The sequence below is a fragment of the Apteryx rowi genome, unplaced genomic scaffold (genome assembly GCF_003343035.1).
Source record: "Apteryx rowi isolate R43461 unplaced genomic scaffold, aptRow1 scaffold_170, whole genome shotgun sequence".
NCBI lineage: Eukaryota > Metazoa > Chordata > Aves > Apterygiformes > Apterygidae > Apteryx > Apteryx rowi.
Window position 1 is genome coordinate 1074158 of NW_020447975.1, and position 11983 is coordinate 1086140.

General features: G+C 36.2%; 2 protein-coding genes across 5 annotated transcripts in view; one reads left to right on the forward strand and one right to left on the reverse strand.

Annotated features, from left to right (window-relative positions):
- The window catches only part of SPG11 (SPG11, spatacsin vesicle trafficking associated), a 39876-nt gene extending 37519 nt beyond the window's left edge, over positions 1–2357 (forward strand). For all 4 annotated transcript variants that reach the window (XM_026060780.1, XM_026060778.1, XM_026060779.1 and 1 more), the window contains one exon: positions 88–2357. In XM_026060780.1, the coding sequence (XP_025916565.1) occupies positions 88–268 (181 nt within the window). In that variant the 3' untranslated portion in view covers positions 269–2357. The remainder of the gene's footprint in view (positions 1–87) is intronic.
- On the reverse strand, positions 2185–11655 carry EIF3J (eukaryotic translation initiation factor 3 subunit J). Its single transcript, XM_026060723.1, has 8 exons — positions 11646–11655; positions 10647–10708; positions 7770–7827; positions 7419–7510; positions 6825–6939; positions 5575–5733; positions 4704–4777; positions 2185–3234 (listed from the first exon to the last, which is right to left on the reverse strand). The coding sequence occupies exons 1-8, from the start codon at positions 11653–11655 to the stop codon at positions 3103–3105; spliced, it is 702 nt and encodes a 233-aa protein (XP_025916508.1). The 3' UTR covers positions 2185–3102.
- Between the last annotated feature and the right edge of the window lie 328 nt (positions 11656–11983).

Below are 11983 nucleotides of genomic sequence, written 5' to 3' on the forward strand. Positions count from 1 at the left end.
AGAGGTAGTTCTTGTACCAAGATCATCTTATAATCATTGTCTGTGAAGCCTTTCTCCTATTTAMTTTTTATGTAAAATTCTTTTCAGAGTTAAACAACACTCACCTACTGACGCTGCTCTGAAAAATCTGAAGAAGTTGCTTACTTACTGTGAAGACATTTACACGTACTACAGACTGGCTTATGATAACAAGTTCTATGATGTGGTAAATATGCTTCTGAAGGATGCACAGACTGGCTGTTGTCTTAATGATATGTTATCAAACTAGGCTCCAACCCTCCTGAAGTAGAGACTGGCTCTGACAAGAACTAGTGCCACAGCCTGCATGGTTAGTACTGATTCTTTAACAGATGTTTTATCAACTACTTGCTTACAATGATATGCTGCTATGTGAAAGTTACTGTAGAAAACTGGTGGTGGCTGTAAGTATTTAAGATGCTGAGACTGTGTTAACCTAAAGTTGTGTTTTGTATAATAAATCCTACTGTTTACAAAATACTTGGCTAACAGACTGGCACAGTTAGTGGTGGATCTCAAAAGATCCAGCAGCCCTTTAAACTAGGGGTGTGATTGATGGATTTCCATAGGAATTGTATCCAAACAAGCAAAGATTAAGGCTGAAGTAGAATTTGCAGAACATCCAGTAGATTGACAATGAAGTACCAGGAGGAGAATTAGTAGGGTCCTTTGAAAATGTTAGATACATGGTAAAATGTTTCATTAGCATATGTTTTTGTCTTCTAGTTTATTGAGAAAGTGAAATAGTCCGTACAGATCTAAACAGCATATACTTAATTATTTGCTACTGTCTTGGAGTAAAAAAGCCAAAAAAAAAAAGCAAGCACAAGATTAGATTCTATGGTTATGAAACTTTAACTCCTTGTTTAGAAACTCCTACTGAGCAGACAGGAGTTTAGTTTGTACTGTTGCCCTGTCCTGAGCTAGTAACCACAGTATTCTGCCTCTAAGATGTTTTGGCAAGTCTACAAGATTGGGTCTGGCATAACTGGGGAAGATGATGACACTTGAACACTGTTTCAGACAGAAATCCAAGTTCAACTTTGATTCTGCATTGTCCCCAAAGTAAATATAGTCTGAAGAGCTTCCCACTAATCCAAAAAAAATGACCTCTTGCCCAAAACTAGAGCTGACCGTAGCATACAGCTTTTAAGTAAAATTAGTTACCTCAAGCAATGATGCAGTATTATCTCTAGATGTTATCCTAGCAACAGGGTTGCTACAGTAGTTGTATTTTTAATGAGCAAAAAGATGCTAACTTGGTCTTACATCGTACCAGCTCCTTTTGAGTGCTGAAAATTTTCATGCTAGCAACTCTTGCATTTGCCTGAAGTATTACTCACCCAGCACTTATCTCAAATCTGCAGTAGCAGTGTTAAAAGCTGTAAACAGGTATAATACAAGTCATTAGCTCCTTTGATACCTCTCTAATAAAATATTTTAAGTAGTGAGGATTAAGCATGAACAGAACTCCGTATTTAAAAATGCCAATTCCAGTCAGTCCCATAAGACTAAATTACAGTGAGCCAAATCCATGACTGAGTCAAATAATGACTTGCAAGCTTTTAAATTGAACTTTAAAGTGACTAGCATGAAAGGAGAGCCTTGACTAGACAATTTAAGAAGAGGTAGCCTGTGAAATTCCCCACCCCAGATTCTTTGACTAACAATAGGAGGGATCTAAAAGACTAAATTCTGCTTTGTAGAAGTGCGCATACACCCCCCATCCATGTCAGGACCAAACAGTTGAGTAAATTGGAAGTTCTGAATTCAGTACGCAAGACTTCTTGTAGAAATGGCAGCTACCAAGTAGAATAAATTGTCTAACTTCTTGCACTGGTAAGATATGCCTGATGCAAGTACAAGCTACTAAAAATCAGCAGTCCCAGCAATAGGAAAGATGAGGTTCATTGTGGAAATGACTGGATTATGGCAGTCCTGTATTTTGTTTACCATCAGCATCTGTAAAAGTCTTATCATAAAGGATAGCTATTTTACCAGCAGGAGGTCTTGTCCTTCCAGCACCAGTTTAGTTGCAGGTCAGAGCAAATCCTAGACTTAGCAACACACACACCCAGCACATTTAGCTCATTTGTACAGCTCTGCCCTTTTGAGCATTTTTATTATAATTACTATTAAAAATAACTAGTCCAAAGACACCTGCAGTGAAGTCTTCACAATAGTGATTTTATTAAATTAGTTGCTTTATAAAACATTGCAGATGTCATAATTGTTAACATAACAATTTGCCCAACTGTAGTAACTGTTGCAGTTTGCTAAGCAAGTTTTTTTTTAATGAAAGAAAATGGCTGAGTCGTGAAAGATCTACCACAACCCCTGAAAACAAAAGGAAGTCTGTTTTTTTACACTTAAACCAGGCAATTAACTGTTAAAGAATACCCAACCCATACAGCTGCATTAGTAGAAATTTAGATGAATGGAAACTAAACTTTATACTCAAGACACAAGTCATTTTTTCAAATAAGGAACTATTTCCTCGTTCTGACCCCCAAAAGTGTTCTTTTTAGATGACAAGCTTTAAAGTACTGGGTATCTCAAGTGATGCGTTTTCAGGTGCAGTATCCTTACTCTGAAGTTAGCAGTTCCCCTTCACAATATACTGAAAACCTCAAGCTCTAACTTAAGACAAAGCAATTTTAATACTAAGTGCACACCATGCCCTTGCTGCAAACTGCTTTTGTTCATGAAACAAGTCATTCAAGGAYGTACAGTTAAGGCCATATCACTGAACTGTGCTGGTAATAATACTTTGCCTTGTTGAAATTCATTTCCAATTTAGTGGTTGTTACTATGAAATCATATAGCAACAATTACCATTATCAGAACTTTGTTTTTTTGTTTTAACTGCAATTTACATAGCATTTGAGTTTCTTCATTTTAACCCCTTGACCACAGAACAGGAATCCCAATGCTTTAGCACTGATGTGTCAAAGAGTTAAACCACCAGCACAAAGATACTGCAATTTTGATTGTAGCATTTGGCAGAATTTAAAGGAAAAGAAGTTGTGCTACATGTTTAAGGGATTATGGGCAACAGAAAGACAACAGAAGGGAAGATAAGTGTCACATGAAGTCTTCAAAATCTTGTACGTATTCTCCATCATATCCTCCATAATCAGCCAGATCATCTTTCATAGTAGCCTTTAAACCACCTCCAGGCACAACACCTTTTTTCTTCTTTTTGGCTTTACTCTGCTTAAATACCAAGAAGAGCATGTTTACTTAAAGATCCACAGTAATTTGTCATTGTTCTAATTTGAACAACAGCTGCAATCTATTCATAGTAAAGCTATTATATTTCGAAGTGTCCCAGTGCTCCCTGCAGTTTATAACCTCACTAATCAGGAAGTACCATATACTTTCTCGTGTCTAGTCACTCATCCTTTATCAGGACTCTAAACAAGTGGAGTAACTACCTAAATAAAAAGTCAAATGCTCAGTTTTATATATTTACCCAACTTAAGGAATTTAACATGGCTTTTATCACTGCAGTGGCTGAACATCTTCCTTGCAAGATAAGTTAAGTCCTAACAAACTTCACAGAACAAAGTTACCCATTTCAGGATAAAGCTCTGCCTTTCTGGATTTTTGTTGGTGCAGGTTTCAGTAGTTAAGGCTAACAAAATTAGATGAAAAACCAGGAGAGAAGAGTATAAAAACACAGAAAGTACAAATGCTAAAAAATAAAAAAAAAAGTTTCAGTAAGTCACAAGCTTCTCCCTAAAGTCTAGTTCRTATTGAAGTTTATCACATTTGCCAACCTCTACACTTAATGCCATAACACTGTACATGAAGTTTGGTTTGCATTAAAATGTTTCAGTCACTCCTGGTGAATTAGAAATAGCATCATAAAAAAACCCCACACCTGCCACTAAAACAGTTTGTATCTAAAAGATTTCTCATTTTACATTTTGCATTTACAAGTTACTATTTATATTGAACAATGCTCAGCCATTTGTTTCCTAATAATCCTCCAGTTTGATGTAAAACAATGAAAAAAACCCCACTGCATTGCCAGTGACATTTTCTGCTTGATTTTGTTGCTATCCAGTAAATTAATCACTGAATCCCAAACCACCTTGAAATTTTAGCACTGTTTTATTGCATACATTTGTTTTGCTTCACATTAAGCATCAGTTACACTTTATTAAGTCACCTTTTAAAACGTACTCTCCCTTGCCTATGCAGTTATTGCTTGTTTAGTTTGCAAGGCACCATACAAATTCCGTTTATCTGCTATTCAAAATGCCAGTGACATAGTTTGGCAAATATTTAAGTTACTTCCATCAATATCTGATATTAATTTGATGTATAACTAGAAAGGAGGTTGACTTACATTTTCAGGATATTGATGTAAGCCATTTTTACTCCAAGACACAGCATAAAATGGAACAAAGTTAGTATGTAGATTAATTTACATGAATAATCTTATCAGGATTGTGCCTGTGATCTCTAGATTTAATCAGCTCCCGATTACCACATACATTTAAGTGTATTTAATACTAAAATCATATCCAAGTTTATCATTTCATCTGCTGCTGCTGCTACTGCATATAACAAAATCAGAGGTTCAATTCAATATTGGAACTATTTCTGTTTTCCAGGAGATGATTAGCATATTTAGTGGCTACTGCTATTGCTTCAGAAAAATACAGAAGTCTTACCTTTTCTTGTTTTTGTTTTTCACTGCATAGTACTGTCAAAGAATTTGTGATCTTTTTCAAATCATCAATTTCCACTACATTAGGAAAAAGAGATGAATCATCAGTATTGCTCTTAGAGGGCAGTTAAATCATCTAACATTAAAATTCTCAAAAAAATAGAAGTAAGCATTATTAATAAGTACTGGCAATTACTTGATTTAAATCAGTTTATTAGCAGAATGCAGACTAGGTAACTCAGGCCCTTAGTGCATCATAATTAGCATTTCAGATGATCACTAGGGTGCAGCTTCAGTAGGCCAAGCATCTCTGCATTTATACAGCCCTAAATAGTATCAAGTTACCGCTTCGCTGTAGGACAATACATGCACAGTACAGGAAAAGAGGTCTCAAACAATTAATTCACCAAATACAGCCTATCAGAGCAGTGTGTGTGTGTGGGGGGGTTAATCTAGTTTTATCTCTGTATAGTTAAATGCTGCATTCCAGAACAAGATATTTTGCAGTCCCAGAGTTATATGAACCCAATTTTACAGTTTCCTCTTAACTAAGCTACTCAAGTTATTTGGCTTGGGGAGTCACTTCTTTTCCAGAAGTTGCTTCAAGAGAAGTGTGCCAGATTTAGATCAGCGTAAAAATTCACACTTTCACACAGTGATTGCCTTAACTGACACGCTGAAAGAGTTCAAGTCTTGCACAAACACACGTAATAAACTTTGTAGGGATGGAAGMAGATACTAGTTAGACAGATACTAGTACTTCATTTAGTATAAGCTACATAGATTAATCTTGATTTAAAATTTTTGTGCAGCAGGTTTTCAACTATAGCCCCATTAAAATTTTGGCATTCTAGAAAGTTTTTCACTTAACTTACATGAAATACATACGTCTCGAACTAATGCTTCCAAAAAACTGGCATAATGTAATGATTTTTCATACTGTGTAATTTTCTCTTTTAGTAGTTTGCCAAATTCCGTGAAGTCATCTTTTGAAGAGGGATTCATGGCATCTATTCCACAAGTGTTATTTACACCTGCAAGTAAAATGACATAAGTATTAAAGAAAACATTAGCTGAGATCCCTAAAAGATGACGCCAGACAAAACAAGTAACCCCATTCACTTCACCTCTACTGATGCTATCAAGGGCAGGCAGCAAAACCAAAGGTGAAATTTGCCCACTTATTTCCCACTGGCTTCTGCCACACCAAAGCTAACATCTCGAGTTATTAATCTGTACTTAAGAAACAGATATAGCTGTGCAAAGCTTAGTGAATTGAAGATGTTCTCTGGAGCAGTGTTCACAATACAGAGCACCTCTCCCCTTAAATAAAGGATTCATGTCTTGAGCTCATCAGGGCAAAATTTAGTTCATTCTTTGTAAGTCAGTTAAATACATTTTCCCCCAAAAGGCACTTGTACTCTTTCAGAACATTCACACAGCAGTCCTTCTCACTGCTGTATAAATCACTTTAAACAAAGAAACATGCTTTCATGTTTGAAGAATCCTGCTGTAAATCAGTATCTTCACCAGTTCTGTCAAAGCACAAAACCAGAATCATCTGCCTTAAGTCTACTTCCTTCTAGTCCAGGAAACAAGCTCATTCCACCAACTTAACCAGCTTTTTCAAAGCCTAGCTTATTACATAGATTGCCTGAAGTAAAGTATGCATGCACTATGCTGTGTCACACTCATCCGAAGCCTCATCAAGCTTAACTCCATATTGTAAAGCACCTCACACCATTAGTGCAAGGAAGATTAAGTACTAGCCTCTATCTTTTTACCAGAAGTGCCTAGTTGTTTGAAAATTCAAAGTTACCTTCTTCCTATAAGCTCCTACCAAGAGATGTTAAGACTTCTAAGAAAAAGAAACTTACATTCCAAAGAGATGTTTTTGTAGTTCTCGCAATTAGTCATTAGTACCAGGATATGCTTCCAGTAGTTTGAATTCAAATGCCTGTTTATTCTCAGTAACACAACCTGCGTGTATTCTACCATTTAAATCCTAATCTGTTCTTTTTGTAGGCTATCCAGGTATAACTGAATGTTTTATTTAGATGAGAGTACTTCTGTCATGCTACAATTACATTGACTTGCTTGACTTAAGTATAACACACTTACTTACCAAATGTTTCTTTTGCTAACTCAAGGTCTGATTCCTCTTGTAATTTCTTTAGTCGTAGTTTGTCTGCTAACTGTTCTTCTGGTGTAAGTTCTTTATGTTCCTCTGGTGCCTCTAACTAAATTAAAAAATGTATAKAGAGAGAACAGCATTTATATTTCTTACCCTTGAGCAGAGATATTCCAAGAAATTGTGKTTTTTTTCCCCCAGTACCACTTGATTGGCTCACTTCTGCATGAGGTCAATACACCTCAAGCATGTACAAACCTGAAAACCATCCTAAATAAGCATAACAATGCCATATTGTTTAATAAATTGCTCGTTTTTATGAGAAGTGGGAAGAAACATCTTAGTTAAGTTTCACAGCTACATGTTTTATCATGAGGTGCACGCAACAGAATTAAAGATAAGCGTTACTTCAATTACAGTTAAATTACAGAGCTATCAGAGCTAATATCCGCCAAATGCTATTACGTACAAGATTTAAGTTTGTTTTACTAGACTATTCAAAATCTTTACAGGTCTTGTTCAACCTCAACAAACAAAAAAACCCCCACCCACTAAATATGACACATGGAATTTTTTTTTAAAAAGTACCCTTTTTTTAAGTTCTTCTTGCTTTTTCTTCTGTTGCTTTTCTTTTTCTTTTATTTTTTCTGCTATTTTCTTTTTTTCTGAAACTTTTGTTTCTGTAAGACATTGAACAATAAAGTGCTTCAGAAGTTGTCTGATTTTTCAGCAACTATAAGAACACTAATCAAAGAAAACCACAGAGTCCAATTATCTGAATCTGAACCCAGAAATAGTTAATTAATTTAAGCATATGCTTTGTGAAAAACAAAACCAATCCTATCTGGAAGCGTTTTTGATTCTTGAGATACACTCAAGACAAAGCCGATGTCTATTTTGATGCTGCATACAGTGAAATGTATTCTTCTTAAACCTCACCTTGTTTTACCTCTGTCTCCTTTACTTCCTCCTCTTCCTCCTCATCATCCCAGTTATCCTACAAAATAAGTTTTAATTAAGATTCTTTTGCAGATACTTTTAGATTTATTATCTAAAAAACTAAAAGAACAGTAGCTTACATAAAACCTCTTTAAATGCTCGCATATCCATTACTCCCACTTCCTAACTCAAATACTTAAGGTTAAGTCATAAGAGTTGTAATATAAGGACACTGCTTTACGGAGTTGACAAAGATGTTTCAGGACCAGTTATTACTGTGAAAAAGAGTCCAAAGAATCAGAAAACTCACGTCAACACAGTTAGGAAGATCAAGAACAGTCAAATCAACATTCACAGTAAAATGTGTAAGAGATTATAATTCCTTTTATTAAACATTACAAGATACTGGAATGTCATCCAATTCATTCATGTAGTACAGCCATCATTAGAAACAGACAACTCAGCTGAAATCAGTTCAAACTGACCTAAGCCATTGCAACCACTGAAAGAATCATCCTTTCCAAGATACCCATTCCCTATAGTTTGCAGACAGCAATGTATCCTTCTCTCCCCTTATGCAAGCAAAAGCAGATATACAACTGCATGAGGAACTGTAAAATATGGATTAAAATTAACTTGGATCTACTGGCCAACACACATACCAAACAAAACTGTGCTGAAACAGTAGGGAAAGCAGCAATAAGCAGAGAGAATGCAAGGGGACCCCATCTTTAGGCAGGAATACCAACGTCTCACAACCATAAGGCAGCAGTCAGCTTTTGGCCGATGACTCTTGCTTTTTCTCATGAGGAGCATAGACATAAGGCACTATCATCAGAAGTATCTTCCCATAAACAAGTCACTTAAATGTCCTCTAACAGCAACCACATTTTCAAGCATATTTTCAAAATGGTCTCAACCATGTTGTTTGCAGTAATGCTCTGCCTTCCCTCTGCACCTTCAGTATGTTCAAGATCCATGGCAGATCTTGGCTTCGGCACTGCATTCCCTCACTGTCAGTTATCAGTCACAGCCCTAGATCTTTTCAGAATCTGTGTCTCCTATTCCTGTGCCCAGTGTCCTGTTCCCAGATGGAAGATCCATGGTTCAAAACACTACTTGGTTCAAATGAAACAAGCTTATTGAGCAGGCATACTTTTCTACAGAATTGACCCGTTTATGTCATCTGCAGACTGTGCCAACAGCAGTTCTGCACTTTCTTCCTGACACTTATCTGGGTAAGGTTTATGGGAATATATATTCTTGTCTTAATGCAAATCCAAATTCTACTGGATGACCTCCATATGGAAATAAGTGCTCTAAATCTCAAGTTACATGCTGAGTACCACATGACATACACATCAGAAGGTAAAGCCAAGAAATCTCACAGGAATCTAATTTTAGTTACCTGTTTCAACTGAATTTGCAAGCTTTAAAGGGATTACATTTGATAAGACCTATTTTACATAAAAGTCACACATATTGTCAATACATCATTATATATAAGCTTAAAAAGCATGATTTCTGATTTTTGTGATTTCCACTTTACAACTTAATAATGCAAACAGTCATCAGAACTATTTATTAATTTCTAAAGATTGCTCTTAGTATGGCAAAATAAGATACGTAGAAGAACTGAGTATTTTATGGCAATGATGTGCCATATGTGCAATGTGCAAGCAGCCAAGACACCCAAGTTCATTTACCAACTCATTCAAGTTAATTGGCACTTGTGAGAGATGCAGCTTCCCTTCCACATTCCAAGAAGCTGACTTGAATTTGCAGCAGCAGCATTACCTTAGCTCATGGCTAATTAAGAGTGTTACACCCACTTAAATAGCCATTTTCATTACTGCTGTATATAGCTTGCTGCCTTATCCCATGCCCTGTCCTTCACAGACATTAGTTTTTAAAACCAAGTTTCTAAGGTGCCAAACCCCACGAGGAAGAAGGGTACTCTATCCATTATGTAAAGGTACTAATGGGGATGAACGAAACTACCATATTTTCTTATTACATTTGAGAGACTTCAGACAGAAGATATGTGGGCCAAGACTCATGTGATTGATTGATTACACATGCAGTATCTATCTCTCCAAAGCAGACCACGTCACCACTACCCATGTCTGCATAGGTAGTGCACAAGGGGAGTTTTAGCTTGCGAAGCTGCAATGACAGAATAACACAGAACATAGCAAACACTTTGCACGGCACTGTGACTCCTTGTTTTCAGACATGACTTTCCCCTTGAGCTTTTAGATGGAATTTAAGATTAAGAGTTGGGAGCCTACCCACACCGTAATGATCATGCCCCACTGACACACTACTACTGCTGGACGCTCAGTCCAGAGCTCAGTACGGTCAGAGGAATGCTGCTGGGTAGGGCATTCCCTGTGAAACATCATCCATGCGAGGATTCATTTTTCAGCCTGGTGTATTAAGGTATACAGGTCTCCTAGCTAGGCTGAATACCTTCTCACTCTTCTCAGAATCATTGGGGTTGAGTTCTTTTTTTTGGTTTGGTTTTAAGCAAGAGGACACGATCAAAATATCGGGCAGGCTTTATTTATTTTTTTAACTGGGGGAATTCTAAATATATATCTATTTCTGCATTTTATAAATTTCAGTAAATTCTCTTGGAGGAAAAAAATGCTTTAGTGCCAGATCTTTGTACTGATACTAATTAATTCAAAAGAATACAACTTAATTCCAAAATATATCCACTAACACTACTTAAAACTTTGAAGCATTTCAGAAATACTCACTTATACATACTTAACTAAAATAAGGTTACTGAAAATGTCTTCCATTTCATGTAAATAAATGCTTGATGAAAGCAGCTGTCTATTACAATTTCATATGCGCCACCACGTGTACCTTAAATATACAGAGACGCACGTTCCAGAAAGACAGAGAACATGAAAATGACAGGTTCTCCACTACTCAGATTCCTGGTCAGCGTTGAGTGTTCTCCTTCAAAGGAAAATGACTGTACCATGTCAAAGGCTGTTGCCTGTATGATAAGCATATTTCCTAGCTTTGGCTTTAAGTACAGGATTGCCCAAGAGTAAAYAGATGAAAAATTCCTTGGCAGCAGGCCTGTCTTCTGTGAAACTTCTGTGTTCTGGGTAACATTTGAGAGTAGTTTTGTTACTTATGAAGACACTAATTTTAATCCCATGCAAGTCAAAGTTTCCTAAATTTAAAAGTTACTGTAAGTTCTTTATTAAAATATCTCCAAAATAAACTATAGAATCTGAATATGAAAAAGAAAAAAAAAGAATCTGAAGTGTGAAATACCAACCTGAAGACACAGAAAGCACTCTGGGCTTGTATTTTAAACCATGTCATTTTTCTTATGCAGGCACTTTTGCAGGTACTTTCCCGAGGCTGACAGTTGTAAACAAGGTATCTAGCATCTAAGCAATTCTCTCTCAGGCTCAGTTGTACGATCTTTAGCATTTATACAGTAAGTGCAACTCGAAGTAAAATAAAACAGCTTTATTTGCTGTAGGGGCCCTTGTCTCTAAATGCAGCTCCAGTACTAAAGCCTTAATCCCTCAGAAAGAGTTAAGTAGTAACATTCTTACTGCATGTAGGAAAACTTTGTTCCTTTATCAAAGTAGCCATACAAAATTGGTGTCTTTAAGAGAATGACAGTTTATAGCCCAGTTCTCTTAAGACATATTCTATTGYAGATGAAAAGTTTCTCACTTTCAAACAAATCAGGAAAAGTAAACTTTGCTAAGACAATGTGAGTCAAAAAAGAAACATATATAGACATGTATGTATGTGTACATAGATATGTAAAAATAAAATTTATAAGTATAGATTCTAACCACAAGCTTCACAGCTGTAGCCACTGTATACAGATACCTTTACTCATTTTGCCTGGTGTAATGTGACTGACACTTATAAGTTTAATAACATACACACACCCTATAGTTAAGATGTAAAATGGACAGCCTATAACTTACAAAAATACTTGTTAATTTTTGTTAAGACACGATGAACTACTTTTTTCATACTAATTAAAAAAGAGAATACCCACCCTAAGCTCCAAGGACAACTGTGTTGGCGTTTTTCAGAGGTTCTGGTAACACAAGCAGCAGCCTAAATAACAAAACCAACAAGTCCTCACCTAATAAGCAGCAATACTCTATTTCAGAAAGCCTCATACTTGAGACCATAATATAGTACTCAAGTCACCTAGT